General features: G+C 48.2%; 2 protein-coding genes across 2 annotated transcripts; both read right to left on the reverse strand.

The window, feature by feature from the left end:
- Window positions 1–16470: 16470 nt before the first annotated feature.
- On the reverse strand, window positions 16471–17815 carry LOC126783920 (uncharacterized). Its single transcript, XM_050509453.1, has 2 exons — window positions 17173–17815; window positions 16471–17033 (listed from the first exon to the last, which is right to left on the reverse strand). The coding sequence occupies exons 1-2, from the start codon at window positions 17813–17815 to the stop codon at window positions 16471–16473; spliced, it is 1206 nt and encodes a 401-aa protein (XP_050365410.1).
- A 45-nt stretch (window positions 17816–17860) lies between these two features.
- On the reverse strand, window positions 17861–21106 carry LOC126783921 (uncharacterized). Its single transcript, XM_050509454.1, has one exon. It carries the CDS (start codon window positions 21104–21106, stop codon window positions 17861–17863), a length of 3246 nt encoding a protein of 1081 aa, XP_050365411.1.
- Between the last annotated feature and the right edge of the window lie 189 nt (window positions 21107–21295).

Here is a 21295-nt window from a genome sequence, read left to right on the forward strand (position 1 = left end):
ACCAATGCATCAAGATACCACGGTTGAAATTCTCCACGATCCCTCCATCTCCCATACTTTACAGCAGATATGCCAGATAGAGCGCGACCAAGCCTCATGGATGGATGAGATCATATCATTCAAGCGTAACGGCAAGCTACCCGAAGACAAGGATGGGCAAGGCAACTAAAGAGACGCGCGGTGAGATACCATTTGCGGAACGACACACTTTACCGCCAAAGTCTGCTGAACGCCGGTCTAAGATGCGTTACAGCCGTAGAAGGCAGGCAGATCTTGCATGAAATTCCCAGCGGCGATTGCGGCAACCATAACGGAAGCCGCACACTTGCTGGTAAAACACTGCGAACGGGATATTAATGGCCAACACTAGCCACCGACGCACAAGAGCTCGCCAGATCTTGCCATAAATGTCAAATTCACGGGCCCATACCACGCCAACCCTCAGAACCGTTATCCTACATAGTCAGCCCGTGGATTAACTGCCTCTGGGGAATGGATCTGATAGGCCCACTTCCCATCAGAAAATGCCAATTTAAGTGGGTCATTGTGTGCATCGATTATCACTCCAAATGGATTGAGGCTGCGCCCTTGACTGCCATCACAACCGAGAAGGTCCAAAACTTTCTGCAACGCAACATCTTCTACCACCACGACACGCCAGAGTCTATCATCACAGATAATAGCACACAATTCAATAACGACCACCTCATCACATGGTGTAGAGCAAGAGAGACTACGCTCAAATTCGCATCCGTGGGGCACTGCAAAACTAACGGGTAAGTGGAAGCCGCCAACAAGTTGATTAAGGGCCTCCTTAGGAAAACACTGGATGAAGCCAACGGACTTTGGCCCGAGAAACTCGACGAAGTACTATGGGCAATCCGTACCACACCAACAGAAGCTACGGGCGAGACTCATTTCTATCCAATGTACGGCACGGAAGCATGTCTTCCCATCAAAGTAATCCAGCCAACACAACGGGTTTCGCTGTTTGACCCCGAGACCAATTCGGAAAATATGCAACTTGATAAAGATCTCTTGGAAGAGAAACGCATTGCAGCGCACCGTCATACCATCCTAAACAAACATCGCGTGGCACGCTTCTATAACTCCAGAGTAAAGAGCAGGACACTTCAGCTAGGCGACTGGGTCCTAAAGAAGGTCCAAACAAAGGTCACCGGGTTACGCCCGATATGGGACGGACCATACAAAGTCATCGAAGTCGTGGTACCAAACACGTACTACCTAGAGGACAAGTACGGAGAGAGACTAGCCCACCCTTGGAACATGGAACAGCTTAAGTACTACTTCAAGTTGGGGTCTGCGCGTAGCGCAACACATAGGGACTTGGACTGTTTTAAGTACTTATAGCACACTGCCAAAGCTATCTTTGTACAAAAGGGCTACGGCCAGACTATCAATGAAATGTGGAATTTTTCAAACCATTGATCTTTACTACGCCAGTACACTAGCGTACTACGGCAATTAAATTCCTTCGACAGACTATTTCATTGCGCACGCAACAAAGATAGTACTAAGCATGTAGCTAAAAGTATACAACAACAATCACATAATGTTGCTACGACAATAACGTAAACGAAATCACTTGGACCAAAAACGGCTTCTATTCATTAAAGATAGCAAGTTCGACACAACGGCCATTACAAAAGGGAAAATGCAAAAAATACAAGGAAATGAAAAACAGATAATAAAGCACTACGGGGACGAGGGATGCTCTTCAGCTACGCTAAGTCTTTATACACCTCATCATACTCCTCTCTCGCAGCTTGATATGCTAACATTCCTCAGGCCGCATCACTGGTACCCGCAGCCTCTAGTTCCGCCGCTTGCCCCGACTCGACTTGCGGCGGTTGTGCATCCTGATGCTCTGAGAAGGAGGAATAGGAGAAAGGGTCTCCGGATTAGAATCAGACATGTCATTATCACAAGATTAACCAGAAGAAGAAGAGTCAGAAATTTTCTTACCATTTTCCCTCTGCACTTCGGTCTCCGCAACAGCAGAAGGCTGTGAGAAGGGCGGGGTCACCTCATGCAGCATCGGCGGCGCTTCCAAGCCCCTCTCCGCTAGCCGAACCTCGTAATCCGCGAGATCCAGCATTTCCAACTCCTGGAACTGCGCTATCATATCACCCACAGCCGTGACGTAGTACTCTTCCAGGTACTCAGTCATTTTTGCGGATGATTTGAAGGCAGCCACTGCGTTGGCTACAGCCTCCTCCACTGCGCGCGCCTTCTCAACCTCCGCCTTCTGTTTTGCTCACCGCGCAAGCTCTTCGGCCTTGATTAGGGCCGACTACGCCGCATCCCTCTCCATAGCCATTTGCTTCGCCAATGACTCGGCCACCTCCCGACGGGCAACCTCCTGCCGAAGATCTTCCTGCAGGTTCGCCGCATTCTCTAACTTGGCCCTGGCATTGGCCAAGTCATTTTCCAGACACAAGACCCTTGCCTCGCGGTTTCTATCCCACTCCATTACTTCGGCGAGAAGACGCTCAGCTTCGAGGGCATCGTGCTCCGCGTCAAGCAAGTTGAAAGCCATCTTCGCTGCCCTCGTTGCAGCAAGGCCGAGCGGGCTACGCAGTTCAAGGTTGGACCCTTCACGCCGCCGTAGTCCTCCGAGCCCGGCACGCTGGCTGAGCAAGACCAGCTTCTCCAATTCCGGGGCTCCCAGTTGGCTCAATGGACTACGGTCCAGCGCCGATAGATCCTCATAGACCTGAGAGTCTGTAAAAGTGATGGGCCCCTTCTGCGTAGTCTTCTGCCTTTTTAGGCGGCGGAGCTTCTACCATAACAGCATCCGCGTCTTCAAGAGTGGCAGAGGAATTCGCCTTCCGTGAAGAGGCGCCCGTCTTTTGCACCTTCTTCCTCCTCCCGGCCTCTTGGGACTCCGCCGGATTAGCCAACCGCGGATCGGCATCGATGTGACCTACTCCTTCCGCATCACTCCGGCGAGGCAGACCCCGCACATTCGGCAGGCTCGTAGGGGAGGGAACAAGCAGATCCACGACCTGCGGGGAATCCTCGACCCGCTTCGCAGTTGCATTCACAGACTTAGTGGACGACGCCACCTTCTTTGACATCACGCGACGCAGCATGATTACAGCTAACCCTTCGGTGTCCGGAGTGACGTCGGGGTCTTCTTGCTGCAGGAACCTCGCGTAACTGCTACGCTCCGACTTCTCGAAGTTCGTATTCACTGAGAGCGTCGTAGTTGTACATACAATAACATATCAATACACTATAAAACAAAGAAAATAGACAGAAACTAAAAGCGTATCGCTTTACTCACGATGGCGGCGTAGTAGTCCTTGCTCGAACAAAAGGTACAGGTTCGTCAACACCTTCAAGTCGTGGACTAAATTCTCACCTTGACACCTCCAAAGGTATGTCACACGATTCACGCGATCAACCTCCTGCTTCGGTAGCACCAACCTCCTCCCCGCTGCGCAACAACAACAACAACAACAACAAAATAGTCAGCAAATAGTTATTTCGTCGCAGAAATTTTTTTTTAGTAAGACATTAAGACCTACAGTTAATGGCTTGAAATCGCGAGGGAATACGCGTCTCCGGGAGATACTCTACCCCGTTAATACGCCCGTATTCCCATTTCCCCTCTACTATGAAGCTATTCTTCCTCCAGTTAGCTTCTGAGGATGGCCAATTCTCCAAGATTTGGAACTCATTACGCTCATCTCGCCTAACAAATCGCGCAGTTCCTCCATTACCATTCCGCTGGTTATAGTCTATCTTAAAGAAGTGGAGTACCTCTGCCGTAGTGGGAAACCATCACCCCGACAGGTGAAAGAGCGAACAGAGGCCGAGAATAACTCGCCACATGTTATAGCTGACTTGACCAAAGGCCAAGCCAAACTCCGCCACCAGACACTGCAGGCACGAATCTAACGGCAACTCCACCCCGAGCCGCAATACGGAGGGACTGACCAACGCGTACCCATCACGTAAAATTGAACCATACTCATCCAGCCCGATCGACTGCGCCACGATCGTAGAAGGCAACTTAAATTCTTCCACATAACTAAGCAATGCGACGGTGTCAGCTCCTTGCGGTTTCTCCACCTCTGACCTTTGCACTCCGCCGTCTCGCCAACGCCTTACGGGCGCTGGACTTGATGATTGCTCGATTACTCGACATCAATATTTAACCCTGTAAGCATCGTAAGTAGGATAAAGCAAGAGGGTATCGTTCACAAACCGGGGATCCAGCCAGGGCTTAAGATCACAACACTTAACACGAATTCATAAAGATATAAAAAGTTAATATAGGTTTCGGATTGAGTTGTAAAAACAGTAAATGAAACCTAAGCTAATATATACATGTGATCAACCAACCAACACATAATACATAACCAAAACAATTCATATAAAGCTAATGAAAATCAAATTCTAGTCCTCCTTTAAGAGTCATGCCGAGACACTATCATGAATGACTAAGGTTGGATCATGCAATTAGGGTCCCAAGATGTAACCTAAACACATAGACACTTAACACATTCGATTCATTCCAAGCGGTCTTAATCGAAATCTAACATACTTATCCTACTATGCAACTTCAAAGCCACGCATATTGAATTCATTAAGCGTGTCACCTACTTAACCCTCAATCATGCAATTTCGAAAATCACATAGAAAAGATAAACATGTTCATGGCATAAGTCATAAATCCAACAACCTAAATATCATGCTACAAGCGTATACATAACATAAAGATATCGAAATCACTCAAGAACTAGGCATGGTAGAAACTAAAATCATAGAATTAAAAACCTAAAATTGCAACATTATATAAATTGAATCAAGTAGCTATTTCATAGACAAAATTGAAACAAGATTACTCTACACAAATCGCAAGCTCATCCAAGAACAAGAAAAACCAAAAACCGAAATAGATATAGAGAGAATCATGGTTACACTTTATCAATCAAGCGATCCTACAAGGTGTAGCCAAGACTTCTAGGGGAATTGAACCTCTTCTCAATCGTGCTTCAAGGCTATAGATGAAGGTGGAGAATGGTGGAATCGGTTTTAGGATTTCTTGGAAGGGTGAGGGATTGATTCGGCAGAGCTAGGCTTGTGCTTGTGTGCAAGGTTGATGATGAATGAATGGGGAGGCTGAGCCTCTATATATAGGAGTCAATGAAGCCCTCTTGCCGTCCCAATTAGGAGATAGAATCCAATTGGGAAGCTGAAATATGATATGGATTTTGATTCATGTACTCCATATCCAACTTGATGTAGGAAACTAAATCCAATAGGGAGAACACATATGGGCTGCACGGCATCTCTCCTTCTTCAATAGAAATAGCTAGGCCGGCCTCTTCTTCTTATTCTTCAACTCGAACATGATTTCCATGTCTCACTAGGAATGCATCACGGTATCACTATTCCTTGTCCAAGTATGATTTGTCTTTCCTGAAAAGAATTCGTCGATTAAGGAATAGGAAAGAATGAAAATAGGAAAGTAGAGTCCTAGTCGAGTAAGGAATCCTAGCTAAATAAGGATTTGTAATACTTAGCCCAATTTCATCATCAATTCATTCAATTTCGACATAGCTCTACTTAGAACATACAAATATCAAATATGAACCTAAAACAACTAAATAAGAAGTAACAAAGCATAAGAATAGGGTATATAAACATTAAGAACGTCACACTTTGTGCTCCTATCAGGACTCAGTGTTGGGCCCGAAGTACTAGTCCCCGAGGCACTCGCAATACGCTCACGTACGCCTTGGCCTTGGCTCGGAGCGAGACTCAGTTTACTTTCCCCAACCTCCTCATGTCTTGACTCCATGGTGCCTGACGATTCACTTGTTTCCCAATTCACTAGCACCCTCGCAAAGACATAAGCACGATCTTCACAATGCGAGTCGTTTCCACCGCTTCGCCGCACTAAGTTCAAATAGTTGGCCTCCAATTCACTCGTCCACGACTCAGAGGATGACGACGCAAACCAACTTCCCTCTACAGGCGCAGAATCACTGTCAGTTAGTATATTTATCCTAGGAATTACGCCGCAGCAAGCAACACCGAAGTCAAAGACGAACAACCTAAAACTAGTAGTCAGAAAGTTAATTAGATCTATCCTACGAACCTCGCAAGAACGAGTATGAAGAACATGAAGAACATGAAGAACACGAAGAATACCAAACCCAGTTACCAAGGTTCTAAAAAACGCTAGGCGTTAATGGGGCGGACAGCTAAAAACCAGCGCCCAGAGGATTAATCGGGGATTAATCGGGGATTAATCGGCCTAAAATTGACGCGACCAAGGGTCTCCAGGCGCCGCCTAGGCGGGGATTTTTAGAACATTGCCAGTTACCGGCCAAAACTCATCAACACCGCCCACACAAACACCCCACCTAGTCGGAAAACACCCATCCAAAGATCAAACAGACCCAAAACCTACCAATTTGACGGAAAAACCCAAACCCAAAACCACTGTTTTACCCTATAACCACAAAGCCACCAGCAAACAACCAAAACCACAAGACATATATAGGAGATTCCGATCAGAAACATACCTCAAAAGCCAATTTACACGAAGATCTCGATAAGCTTCCGTCCAAGCTTGAAGAACAGGCAAAGAGAGCAAAGCAGGGAACGAGAGGATTTTGCCGATTCAAAAAACTTGGAACTGTCGATAATGACAGCCCTCCTATCCCTTTCACTCTTTTATAGCCAACCTCATACTTCATCTCGCCAGTCAATTTCTCAAAAGCACTCCTTAACCGTCAGATACAGAAAACCGTTACTCACATCTCAGCCGTCGACCCTAGAGACATCGCTTCAGATCTCGCCACGTGGCATGAGTTACCGAGGCAACTTTTCGGTTACACACGCATTAACTGCATGAAATAACTGTCTCCTCGGATAATGTCACCTCCCACGACATTGAATCATCCACGACACGTCCGCCCAATGCATACATGACACGTGCTGCCCACAGCGCAAATTGCGCTGCTCTCAGCCTACGACACTACGCTCAAAGATAGCGCTAAAAGATGTCCTACGCGTAAGAATTTACTACGCTATGACGGACGCACTACGCTCAAAGACAGCGATGGAAAGACGTCCTACGCGTAAGAATTTACTACGCTATGACGGACGCACTACGCTCAAAGACAGCGATGGAAAGACGTCCTACGCGTAAGAATTGACTACGCTATGACGGACGCACTACGCTCAAAGAAAGCGATAAAAGACGTTCTACGGGTAAGAATTTACTACGCTATGACGGACGCACTACGCTCAAAGATAGCGCTAAAAGACATCCTACGCGTAAGAATTTACTACGCTATGACGGACGCACTACGCTCAAAGATAGCGCTAAAAGACGTCCTATGTGTAAAAATTTACTCTTCTATGACGGACGCACTACGCTCAAAGACAGCGATGGAAAGACGTCCTACGCGTAAGAATTTACTACGCTATGACGGACGCACTACGTTCAAAGACAGCGATGGAAAGATGTCCTACGCGTAAGAATTTACTACGCTATGACGGACGCATTACGCTCAAAGACAACGATGGAAAGCCGTCCTACGCGTAAGAATTTACTACGCTATGACAGACGCACCACTGAAAGATAGCGATCAAATGTCCTACGCATAAAGATTTACTCTGCTACGACGGAAGCACTGAGACCAACCAACACCCAAAGAGGCTCTATACAGCCCATTACACCATCATCAACTCGGCATTCCTTAACCAGGGACTGGGGGACTCCGAGAGGGTCTGTGGACCCACCACTGATTATGGCGAAAGGCTTAAATATTAACTCCCCAGTCAAGAAATTACCTCCCTAGACTAGAAACTTGGGAGGACTTGTTGGCATAGGCATATGCCCGCCATAATCAGCACAACTATCAGCACTAGCTATGCAATGGGCCTCCCCGCGGCCCAAACTGACTACGGACGCGCCCTCACGCGCATCTCAAAGAAGACTCCAGAGAACACCTTAATCGGACCTCATCCCACACCGGAAGATAAGTAAATGATCTACCTCAACTCAACAATAAAAGGTCAAACCCTTGACCTCATAAGGTAATTACACTACACCTTCTACTGTTACTCTGCATAAATTACCATCAGCCTAACTTGAGCGTCGGAGAGTTGAAGACCACGCCACCGTGGTCTCTACTTTGACGACGTGTGCCACTTGTGATAGGAAAGAGACAAGGAATACGGCATATCTCGCCCGCAAAGAGTACGGCGTATCACAAAGTACAATCACAACGTTAACAAAAACCATAGATAAAAACACACTTGAACTCTAAGATCACTAACTGGGGAGAGCACAACCTTCTTCCTAATTTGCTTTGGCCAATGTCGTTATAGATTGTGGGACTTAGTTGGGAGAAATGGGTTTTCATTTTCGTATTAAATATGGTCTCCATCTTCTTAAGTGTTCCCTTGTCGCCCTTTCAGTCTCATCAGGGACCAAAATACCGCCACGTACAGCTTTCTTCCGTAGCTATGAAAGCTACGTATCCGTAGCCTATGAAAGCTACAAAACCTGCAAGTCAACCTCAGAATGTCTATCTGTAGTACTACCATGTGTAGCCTCTACCTAAGGATGAGACTTAAAGCAAATTGGCGAGCAATTAATTACATACATAACCATCTTTTCCTGAAGAGAAAATATCAACAAATAGGCTCAATGACGGCAGAAACTTGAACAAAAAAAAAATCTTTCAAGTCGAGCCATGATTGGAAATGGAGCAGCCAAGCTGGATGAAGAATAGCGAACACTCAATCGGCCTAAAGACAATGGACCCAAATAGCCAAACAACACACCACAAAGTCCAAACCAAAAACCACATTGTCAGAGTAGCCTTAACTGCTGAGCAGCCAAACTGACAACATGCGGGGAATGATTGATGCTATCATTGGATAAGCTTGCAAACCTTTGTGCAAACGAAAGAAATAAAAGTTGACAAAAGACCAACATAGCCAGGACATGGAGATGGGCTCTGAGCATAACTGTTAAAGTAGAGTAGGCTTTCTTGTAGGCTAAAGAACAAAAGCAAAAAACATAAGGATTTCCAAGCCAACATCAGCACCAACACATAATCAATTCAGATTCAAAACCAAAGTAAACTCAATTCCACCTGGACCCAAGATGTCACATCCCATAGAGGAAAATGGTCGTATTGAGATAGTAATTTTATGAAATAACAAGCGAACAAATGAAGAGAGCTCGCTTGAACACTCGTTAAGTTGAAAGTCTGTACAAATTTTTCGTGAAATAAAATCAGTTGAAAACTTACAACTCAAGAATGCCTTCACATTTTACATTACAAAAAAAATATACTTTTAAAATTACGCGAGTTTTACAAGAGATTTTAAAACAACGAGAGTAGAAGTGTGTGTCACTAGCCCATAACTAAAAACAGCACAAGCAACCTAAGATATATAAGAATAGTGATAGTAATAAAATCACAACCTTGAAAGGTACACGATCAATAACAAACAACAGACAAAGAACTAATCTAAACGTCTTGAAATAAGTGGAATGTACTCCTAACTCCTCGTCTCCTAAGCCCTGAAATAGGTCCAGAAACCTGTAAGGAATCTAAAGTAGGGGTGAGCTTAATCCTCGCTCACCCAATAGGAGCCAACCCACCTATGTGGTTTAAAAGTTAAGGTTGGTTAAGTTTTACGAAAACTTAAAACGTTAGATATATGCATGCTCTTTAAATTATTTAATAATAACCAGACTATGTTATCATTTATGAGAAACCAATGCAAACGTGCATGGATGATCATCAAATATATATATCCAGTTAGTGGTGACCAATCCCAGTGACTTGTAGCAGAACTATCAAGTCGATGTCAACTGCCTTTGTCATAACAACAAATGAGTGAGAGTGTCCATTTAACTGGAAGCCCCTAAACAAACACTATATAAATGGATCCAAGTCTCAAACTCTCCAGTGACATGAAAGCGCCGTAAACAAGGGTAAGAGATAATAAAATAGGGCATTATCCCTCTAGAGGTTTGCGGTTTTCGACACCAAAGGGTTGCCGGATTCTCGGGCCCCATACACTCTCATGTCTACTCACTCACGAATTATCTGTCTATCATCAGGTTTTAACATTCTAAAATCAATAATGCACTCTGTTAATGCTGTGATTAGAATTGATTCAGTACACCGTGCTCCACGTATATATAGTACGCCGTACTCCCGGTCACTTTCCTGCCACGGGTAACACACGTCGTTAGAGTAGAGACCACGGCGGCGTGGTCTTCGACTCTCCGACGCTTAAGTCAGGGCAATGATAATTCGTGCAGAGTGATGGTAGGAAGTTCAGTGTACTTACCTTGTAAGGTCAAGAGTCTGACCTTTTATTGTTGAGTTGAAGTGGATCGTTTACTTGCCATTCGATGTGGGACGACGTCCGATTAAGGTGCTCTCTGGAGCCTTCTTTGAGATGCGCGTGAGGGCACGTCCGTAGTCAGTTTGGGCCGTGGGGAGGCCCGTTGTGTAGTTAGCGCGGCTGACTTGCTGTTAGTATTGTAGGATTGTGCTATACGTTAGCTTTAATGCGCTGGTAGTTGTGCTGATTATGGCGGGCATAAGCCTATGCCAACAAGTCCCCCCAAGTTCCCAGTCTAGGGAGGTAATTTCTTGACTGGGGAGTTAATAATTGAGCGTCTTGCCATAATCAGCAATGGGTCTTGCGGACCCTCTCGTAGTCCCCCCACTCCCCGGTTAAGGAATGCCGAGTTTTTGTTGTGTAGTACGTTTGATTGCTTCTCTCTGTGGTGCGTCCGACATAGCGTAGTAAGTTTTTACGCGTAGGACGTCTTATGTCGCTACTTTTGAGCGTAGTGCGTCTATCATGGCGTAGTAAGTTCTTACGCGTAGGACGTCTTGTATCGCTATCTTTGAGCGTAGTGCGTCTATCATGGCGTAGTAAGTTCTTACGCGTAGGACGTCTTGTATCGCTATCTTTGAGCGTAGTGCGTCCGTCATAGCGTAGTGAGTTCTTACGCGTAGAACGTCTTATCGCTGTCTTTGAGCGTAGTGCATCCGTCATAGCGTAGTAAGCTCTTACGCGTAGGACGTCTTATCGCTGTCTTTGAGCGTAGTGCGTTCGTCATAGCGTAGTCAGTTCTTACGCGTAGAACGTCTTATCGCTGTCTTTGAGCGTAGTGCGTCCGTCACAGCGTAGTGAGTTCTTACGCGTAGGACGTCTTATCGCTGTCTTTGAGCGTAGTGCGTCCGTCATAGCGTAGTAAGTTCTTACGCGTAGGACGTCTTATCGCTGTCGTAGTGCGTCCGTCATAGCGTAGTAAGTTCTTACGCGTAGGGCGTCTTATCGCTGTCTTTGAGCGTAGTGCGTCCGTCATAGCGTAGTAAGTTCTTACGCGTAGGACGTCTTATCGCTGTCTTTGAGCGTAGTGCGTCCGTCACAGCGTAGTGAGTTCTTACGCGTAGGGCGTCTTATCGCTGTCTTTGAGCGTAGTGCGTCCGTCACAGCGTAGTGAGTTCTTACGCGTAGGACGTCTTATCGCTGTCTTTGAGCGTGGTGCGTGTAGGTTGGGAACAGCGCCATTCGTGCTGTGGGGAGCACGTGTCATACATGCATTGGGCGGATGTTTCGTGAACGTTTCAAATTCGTGGGGTGACGTTATCCGAGAAGACAGTTATTGCGTGTAATTAAGGCGTGTGTAACCGAAACGTTGCCTCGGTAACTCAGGCCACGTGGCGAGATCTGGAGCGATGCCTCTTGGGTCGACGACTAGGATGCGAGTAACGGTTTTCTGAATCTGACGGTTAAGGATCGCTTCTGAGGGATCAACGGGCTGGATGTGAGGTGGAGTTTACTACAAAAGGGTGAAAGGGACAGAATGGCTGTCATTATCGACAGACCCAAGTTTTTGAAATCCAAATTCTCTCATTCCCTCTCTTTTGCTCTTGTCTGCTCCCTTTTCTTCCAAGCGTAAACTCATCGGGATTTTTGCGTGAATCGGCTTTTTGAGGTATGTTTTCTGGTCGGATCCTTCTTTATTCGGTTTGTGGCTTGTTGTTTGTTGGTAGATTTGTGTTTGTAGGGTAAATCGGTGGTTTTGGGTTTTGGGTCTTTCCGGCAGATATGTGGGTTTTGGGTCCATTTGATCTTTAGATGATTGTTTTCCGGCAAGGTGGGGTGTTTGTATAGGCGGTGCGGATGGGTTTTCGCCGTTAACTGGGCTTGGTGTTCTTCATGTTCTTCGTGTTCTTCATGTTCTTCGTGTTCTTCATGTTCTTCAAACTCGTTCTTGCGAGGTTCGTAGGATAGATCTGACTTACTTTTTGACTTCTAGTTTTAGGTTGTTCGCCTTTGACTTCGGTGTTGCTTGCTGCGGCGTAATGTCTAGGATAATTATACTAACTGATAGCGATTCCGCGTCTGCAGAAGGAAGTTGGTCCGCGTCGTCATCCGCTTGGTCGTGGACAAGTGAATTAGAGACCAACTACTTGGACTTGGTGCGGCGTAGTGGTGGAAACGATTTGCATCGCGAAGATCGTTCTACTGTCTTTGCTAGAGTGTTAGCGAACTGGGACACGAGTGAGTCGTCAAGCACCATGGAGTCGCAACGTGAAGAGACTGGAGAAAGTGAAGGAGTATCTGAGCGTATTATAAGTGCTTCGGGGACTAGCACTTCAGGTCCAACGCTGAGCCCAGCGCCTGTAAGGCGCTGGTTAGATGGTGGTGTGCAGAGGTCGGAAGTGGAGGAGGCACATGGAGCCGACTCCGCCGCAGTGAGTGGTTATGTGGAGGAATTTAAGTTACCTGGGACTATCCTCGCCCGTGCGATTCGGCGTGATGAATTTGGTTCAATGTTGCCAAACGGGCATGCGTTGGTGAGTCCCTCCGTATTACGACTTGGGGTGGAGTTGCCGTTAGACCCTCGTCTGCAATGTCTTGTGGCGGAGTTTGGCTTGGCCTTTGGCCAAGTGAGTTATAACATGTGGCGGGTTCTTCTCGGTCTCTGTTCATTATTCTACCTGTCGGGGTGTTCGGCTCCTACTGCGGCGTAGGTTCTCCATTTCTTCAAAGTGGACTACAACCAGCGTAATGGTAATGGGGGGACCGCGCGGTTTGTGAGGAGGGATGAGCGCAGTGAGTACCAAGTTTTATAGAACTGGCCCACCTCGGAGGCGAACTGGAGAAAAAACAGCTTCGTGGTGGAGGACGGGTGGGAGTATGGGCGCATTAACGGGGTAGAGTATATCCCAAGGAAACGTATTCCCTCGCGGTTCCGGGCTATTAACTGTAGGTTTCAATGCTTTACTAAATTTTGTTACTACGAAATGATTGTTTGTTGATGCTACCTTCGCTCTGTTTTTGTTTGTGTAGCTGGAAGGAGATTGGTTTTGTCCGAGCGAGAGGTTGACCGGGTGAATCGTGTAACTTATCTTTGGAGGTGTCAAGGTGAAGACTTGGTTCACGATTTAAAGGTATTGACGAACCCGTACCTCCTGTTCGAGCAAGGATTACTCCGTCGTCATCGTAAGTAGAAGCGCTCTGTTCTTCCCTCTTTGTTTTGTTTGTGGCGTATTAATCTATTGTTATATGTGCAGCTACGACGCTCTCGGTGAACAGGAATTTCGAGAAATCAGAGCGCATCTGCTACGCCCGGTTTCTGCAGCAGGAAGATCCTGACGTTACGCCGGATACTGAAGGACTAGCGATCACGATGTTGCGACGCGTCATGTCTAAGAAGGCGGCAGCCTCTACAAAGAAAGTAAATGTCGCAGCGCAGCGAGTCGAGGATTCGTCCGCGGTTGTGGACCTGTCCATTCCCCTGCACGCGAACCTGCCAAATGAGCAGGGATTACCGCGCCGCAGTGATGCGGAAGGAGTGGGCCGTATCGATGCCGATCCGCATCTGGCTGATCCGGCGGTGTCGCTTGAGACTGGCAGGAAGAAGAAGCTGCAGAAGGCGGGCGCGTCTTCGAAAAGAGCAAAGTCATCTGTTGCTCCCGAGGATGTGGAGGATGCGACAGTGGAGGCTCCGCCTCCTAAAAGACAGAGGACTACGCAGCTGGCGCCACTCACCTTCACGGAGTCTCGGGTTTTCGAGGATCTGTCCGCCTTGGACCGCAGTCCTCTGAGCCAGCTAGGAGCTTCGGAACTGGAGAAGCTGGTGTTGCTAAGCCAGCGCGCCGGGCTCGGGGGTTTGAGGCGACCTGAAGGATCTGGTCTGGACCTGCGGAGTCCCCTCGGTCTTGCTTCCACGAGGGCAACAAAGATGGTTTTTAATTTGCTTGATGCGGAGCGGGATGCTCTGGAGGCACAGCGCCATCTCGCCGAAGTGGTTGAACGGGACAGCACCCATGCGACAAGGGTGTTGCTGCTGGAAAATGACTTGGCCAATGCTAGGGCCAAGTTGGAAAATGCGGCGAACCTCCAGGAGGACCTTCGGTAGGAGGTTGCCCGTCGAGAGGTAGCGGAGTCCCTTGCCCGAGAAGCGGCGGCGGAGAGGGATGCGGCGCAGTCTGCCCTTGCGGATGCAGAGGAGCTCGTTAGACGGATGAGCGAGGAGGCGGAAGCTGAGAGGACCCGCGTAGCAGAGGAGGCTGCGTCTAGCGCCGTGGCTGCCTTCAAATCATCCACGGAGATGACTAAGTACTTGGAAGGGTACTATGTCATGGCCGTGGGTGACATGATAGCGCAGTTCCAGGAGCTGGAGATGCTGGATCCCGCGGACTACGAGGTCCGGCTGACGGAGAAGGGTTTGGAACCGCCGCCCATGCCACATGAAGTGACTCCGCCCTTTTCGCAGCCTACTTCTACTGCGGAGGCCGAAGGTGGTAAGGAAATTTCTAACTCTTCTTCGTCTAGTTTTTCTTGTGATAATGACAGGTCTGATTCTAATCCGGAGACTCCCTCTCCTACTACTCCTTCTCAGAGCGTCAGGATGCACAACCGTCGCAAGGCGAATCGGGGGAAGCGGCGGGGCTAGAAGCTGCGGGTACCGGCGATGCGGTCTGAGCAACGCTGGCGTACCAAGTTGCGTGGAGGAGTAGGATAGGGTGATAAGATGATTGTAATGCGTCTAGCGCCGTAGCCTTTATGTAAAAAATTTTGTAACGGCCTTTGTGCCGAACTTGTTATCGTTTGATGAATAGTTCTTTTGATTCGTGTTGTTTTTGTATTATTGCCGTAGCAATATTGTGGTTGTTGTTTTGTGCTTTTGGCTGTATGCTTAATTCTATCTTCGTTGTGCGCACAATGAAATTGTATGTCGAAGGAATTTAATTGCCATAGTACGCTAGCGTAGTAAGGATCAATGGTTTGAAAAATTCCTCATTTCATTGATAGCCTGGCCGCAGCCATTTTGTACAAAGATAGCTAAAGCAGTGCGCCAAAAGCACTCAAACAGTTGGTCCTTGTGCTACGGATGAACTCCTACTTGTAATAGTACTTAAGTTGTTCCATGTTCCAAGGATGGGCTAATTTTTCTCCGTACTTGTCTTCTAGGCAGTACGTGTTTGGTGCTATGATTTGGACGACTTTATACGGTCCATCCCATCTCGGGCGTAGTCCAGTGACCTTTGTTTGGATCTTCTTTAGGACCCAGTCGCCTAATTGTAGTGTCCTGCTCTTGACTCTCGAGTTATAGAAGCGTGCCACGCGCTGTTTGTTCTGGATGTTATGGCGATGCGCTGTGATGCGTTTCTCTTCCAAGAGATCTTTATCAAGGTGTATACTGTCCGAATTAGTGTCGGGGTCAAATAGTGAAACCCGCTGTGTTGGCTGAATTACTTCGATGGGTAGAACTGCTTCCGTGCCATACATTAAGCAAAAAGGAGTTTCGCCCGTGGCTTCTGTTGGTGTGGTACGGATTGCCCATACTACCTCGTCGAGTTTTTCTGGCCAAAGTCCTTTAGCTTCACCCAGCTTTTTCCGAAGAAGGCTTTTAATCAATTTGTTGGCGGCTTCTACTTGCCCATTGGTTTTTGGATGTGCTACGGATGCGAATTTGAGCTTAGTTCCTCTTGCCTTGCACCAAGTGATGAGGTACTCGTTGTTGAATTGCGTGCCGTTATCTGTGATGATAGACTCCGGCGTACCGTGACGGTAGAAGATGTTGCGTTGCAGGAAGTTTTGAACCTTCTCGGTTGTTATGGCCGTCAAGGGCGCAGCTTCAATCCATTTGGAATGATAATCGATACATACAATGACCCACTTGAATTGACATTTCCCGACGGGTAATGGGCCAATCAGATCCATTCCCCAAAGGCAGTTGATCCACGGGCTGACTATGTAGGATAGTGGTTCGGAGGGTAGGCGTGGTATGGGTCCATGAATTTGGCATTTGTGGCAAGACCTGGGAGCTCCTGTGCATCGGAGGCTAATGTGGGCCAATAATATCCTGTGCGGAGTGTTTTTGCGGCCAATGCGCGGCTGCCGTAATGGTTGCCACAATCACCGCTGTGGATTTCGTTCAAGATCTGCTTGCCTTCTTTTGTTGTGACGCACTTGAGGTCTGCTGAAAGCATTCAGCAGACCTTGGCGATAGAGTGTGTTGTTCCGCAGGTAATATCTTACCGCCCGTCTCCTTAGTTGTTTTGCCATGGTCTCGTCCTCTGGTAGCTTGCCGTTGCACTTGAATGCTACTATCTCATCCATCCACGAGGCTTGGTCGCGCTCTATCTGGCATATCTGTTGCAAGGTCTGGTGAATGGAGGGATGGTGGAGAATTTCGACCCTGGTATCCTTGTGGCATTGGTGGGGTTGCGTCGTGGCGAGTCTTGCTAAGGAGTCCGCTCTTGCGTTATTGGCCCTCGGTATTTGATTGATGTGGTAGAATTCGAACCGCTTTAATAATGTTGTGGCATACGCCAGGTAGGCTGCTAGTTGCTCATCCTTAGCAGTGAAGGACCCGGTGATTTGATTGACTACGAGCTGAGAATCACTGAACACATTAATGCTAGTGGCACCCGTGCTTAGGGCCAATTGTAGTCCTGCAATCAGTGCTTCGTACTCCGCTACATTGTTGGAGGCGGCAAAGTTGAATTTTAAAGCATACTCGAGTTCGAGTCCCCCCGGTCCGCTCAAGATGATCCCCCGCTCCGCTAGATTTTGCGCAGCTAGAGCCATCTACGTGCAAGTTCCATGGCGAAATACTGACGGGGTTGATGACATTATCTGGTTCCACTTCCGCCGTATCTCGGGGGATCATTTCTGCTATGAAATCGGCTACGGCCTGTCCTTTTACGGCGGGTCGTGGCCTGTATTCGATGTCGAATTCTGTCAGCTCGATAGCCCATTTGCTGAGTCGCCCGGAGTGTTCTGGATTCTGTAGTACTTGTTTGAGAGGCTGATTTGTGAGTACGTGGATGCTGTGAGCTTGGAAATAGTGGCGCAGTCGTCTGGCTGCTACGATGAGCGCGAGGGCTAATTGCTCCAATGTTGGGTATCTTGTCTCTGGGCCGTTCATGGCTCGTCCTGCGTAAAAAACTGGCAGTTCTTTAGTTCCATCACGGCGAACTAAGGCACTGCTGACCGCGGTTGTGGATACTGCGAGGTAAAGGTACAGGGGTTCACCCGGCTGTGGGGTTGACAGTAATGGTACTGCGGCGAGGTAATCTTTTAATCCCTGAAAGGCCTCTTGGCAGTCTGGTGTCCATTCGATCAGTTTACTCTTAGAGCGCCTTAACAATCTGAAGAACGGCTCACACTTGTCAGTCAGTCTTGATATGAATCTAGATAATGCCACGAGTCTGCCTTGGAGGGCTTCTACATCCTTCTTGAGTATTGGCTGCGCCATATCTAGGATGGCTTGTATCTTTTCGGGATTTGCCTCTATGCCGCGTTAACTGACGATGTAGCCCAGGAACTTGCTTGTTGTTACGCCGAAAAAACATTTCTCCGAGTTTAATCTCATCTTGTACTTTTTGAGCACATTGAAGATGGTTCGGAGGTTGGTTACATGGTCTTCTGCTTTTATGCTTTTGGCCAGCATGTCATCGACGTACACCTCGATTTCCCGACCGATGTGTTGGTCAAACATTTGTGTGACGCAACGCACATACGTAGCACCCGCATTTTTTAATCCGAAGGGCATTACGTTATAACAATACAGGCCCCTATCAGTGACGAAGGTCGTAGCTTCTTTATCTGCCGGGTTCATGCGTATCTGATTGTACCCGGAGTAGGCGTCCATCATACTGAGCAACTCGTGACCTGCCGTGGCATCAATGAGCTGGTCAATTCTGGGTAGGGGGAAACTGTCCTTTGGGCATGCTTTGTTTATGTTCTTGTAATCCACACACAAACGCCATTTACCGTTGGCTTTACGTACCATAACACAGTTTGAGATCCACTCAGGGTACTGTACCTCCCGGACGAACTTCATGCCTCTCAATTTGTCAACTTCCTGGCGTATCGCCGTGCTTTTTTCATCGTCGAAGCTTCGGCGCTTTTGCTTAATTGGGTGTGCGGAAGGTTTGATGTGCAATTCATGCATGATGATGTCGGGCGAGATGCCAGGCATGTCTTCATAAGACCATGCGAAGACTTCCATGTTGTCGCCCAAGAAACTTGTTAAATCTCTCTCAACAGTGGGATTGAGAGTTGCCCCGATTTTGATCTTGCGCTCCGGATGACTTGCGAATGGCGTAATGCTTTTCAATGAGGATTCGGGGTTTGCCGGAATTTTTGTCTCGTATGGCGTAGCCTTCTGCTTGCTCTTTCCCTTCGACGTTTCGCCATCTCGTGCGTCGACAACTTTGTCGGTTAAGTTTACTGTGGCGTGTACTGCCAGGATTTCGTGTCGGTTGCGCGTTTGTCGAATTGCGCGTGTCTGGCAATCTTTTGCCACGGATTGTGAACCCCGGACCTGTCCTGTTCCGTGCGGAGTTGGGAATTTCATGAGCATCATGTGTCCGGCGATAAAAGTTCGCATCCAGTTAAGTGTAGGTCGGCCGATGATCCCGTTGTATGAGCTGTAGGCATCGACTATGATGAACTCAGCTTCGACGCAAACTGTGCATGGTGCGGTCCCAATGCGTACTGTCATATAATCCGAACCTAGGGGTTGGGTTATGTCACCAGAGAAGCTGACTAGCGGTTCGTGGTCTTGTACCAATTTCTTGCCGCTACGCTCCATTTTTTCGTAGCAGCCCTTGAATAGGACGTTGACTGCAGATCCCGTGTCGATCATCATCTTCCCTACATCCCATTGTCCGCCCAAGATTGCGTCTATGAGGAAAGCGTCGTCATTGGGTAAGGAGATGCCAATTTCCTCGTCCTCAGTGAAGGTGATCGGTTTCCATCCTTCTTTCTGTCGTTTAACGTTTCCTCCTGTGATGGCATACACCTGCCTTGGGTGATTATTGCGGTCAAAGCGCTTTTTTGCTCGGTTGGACAAGTTGGTCTTCGGGGCTCCTCCCTCTATAACGTTGATGCGGCGTAGGGTCTCGACTGCGGCAACCACATTCTGTTGTACCCTCTGTTGCGCCGGGCGAACTCCCGTGTCGCCATTGGCTCTTAATATGCGGAGGGTGCGGCAATCATTCGTGTTATGACTTCCATTTTCGTGGAATCTGCACCATTTACCAGTTTCTGCTTCGGTTTGGGGGCGTAGCGGTCTTGCTGGTTTCCTCAACGTGTCCTGATGTGCGTGGAAAAAGTCCTCCAGGGTCTCTTCCCTAGGCAGTGTGTGGTCACTACGGCGTCCCATCGCGTTAACTTGGCGGGGGTCTCTGTTGTCGCGACGTTCCTGGCCAAGTCTTCTGTTCTTGTCCCGACCCCTGTGCCGATCGTTGTTACGCGCATCACGGTGATTGGCTTGATGCCACTCTCTCTTCCTGCCTTTGCTATGGTCTTCTGTGTTTGGGAAGAGCTCGCGCTGGAGGGGGACTATGTGTGTAGATGTCTGCGTCATAGTAGTTTTGTCTGATGGTACTGGGGTCCGCTTCTCTCCGTATGTGACGTATTCTGCCTGAGCGTATCGTACTGCTTCAGTCATGATGTCATCGTATGTGGCGCCGCGCATTCGAGGGTCCACATTAATGTGGAACAAGAAGTTCTCTGACCATAGTCCTTCCTTAAAAGCAGCCAAGGCGAGCGTTTTGTTCAGGTTCCGACATCTGGATGCTGCAGTCTGCCATCGCATGACAAAGGTGCCCAATGTTTCCCTGCTCTCTTGTTTTACTTGAAATAGGCCATCAGTTGTGTGGGCGGCCCCGGCCATGAGTATAAACCGATTAAGAAATGTTATGGTTAACTGCGCGAAAGAATCCATGGAGTTCGCTAGTTGTTCAAAGAACCAATTCATGGCATCCCCATCTAAGGTTTCGCTGAATAGGTGGCATAAGGTGGCGTCGTCGAATTCTCTACTGGCAGTGACTTTTTTGAAGTTATCAATGTGCCGGAATGGATCGCCTTCACCTGTGTACGGCGTGATTTTTGGGCTCTTGGATTGAGAAGGACGCACGGTGTTCATTATTCTCGTAGTGAATGGGCCTGTCCTGGCTGCGAACACTGGTTGGCACCGTGGATTGGCATCCCGTTGTTCTATCGCCGTTAGTCGCTGCAAGATCAGGGCTAGCGTGGCAGACTCGCTGTTGTGAGCAGCTGTGGGGGGTCTGGAACGGGATGTGACGCTTGTGCTTCCTTCCTCACGGTTATGGATACGCCGTGGTGATGGTGGCCGTTTCTTGGCGAGTTCGGAGGGGGTCAAGCTGATGCTTAAGCGAACTTGTTCTCGTCCTCTTGTTTGCGCGCTGCCCTCGCGATTTGACTCCCCATGTAAATGATTGCGCTCAGCCCGTTCGAGCTGTGTCCGTATCCTGTCAAGTTCGCTCTGAAGAGCTGCTGCTTTCTCGCGTTCCAGTACCTCGCGCTGCTGGCAATCGGCTAGATCGCGAGCCATGCTTTCCATTCTTGCGGCCGTTGCCGGATCTGTAGTCGCATTGGTACTAACGACTGTTCCGGGTGTAGGTGTGAGGATGAAAGGGTCGTTGGCGGAGGGTAGAGGGTGGTTGAGGCTAAGGTCTGTGACGTCTTCGATGTGACCGCCTGCCGGAGTAGAGGGGGACGGATTCGTAGTGCCCATGTCGAAGTGTAGTTGTTTGGCTAGGTGTTGCATGGGATGTTTTTTTTTTGTTTGACTTTTTGTTGCGGTTTCCCACAGACGGCGCCAATGTTAATGCTGTGATTATACTTGATTCAGTACGCCGTGCTCCACGTATATATAGTACGCCGTACTCCCGGTCACTTTCCTGCCACGGGTAACACACGTCGT

The sequence above is a fragment of the Argentina anserina genome, chromosome 2 (assembly GCF_933775445.1).
Source record: "Argentina anserina chromosome 2, drPotAnse1.1, whole genome shotgun sequence".
Taxonomy (NCBI): domain Eukaryota; kingdom Viridiplantae; phylum Streptophyta; class Magnoliopsida; order Rosales; family Rosaceae; genus Argentina; species Argentina anserina.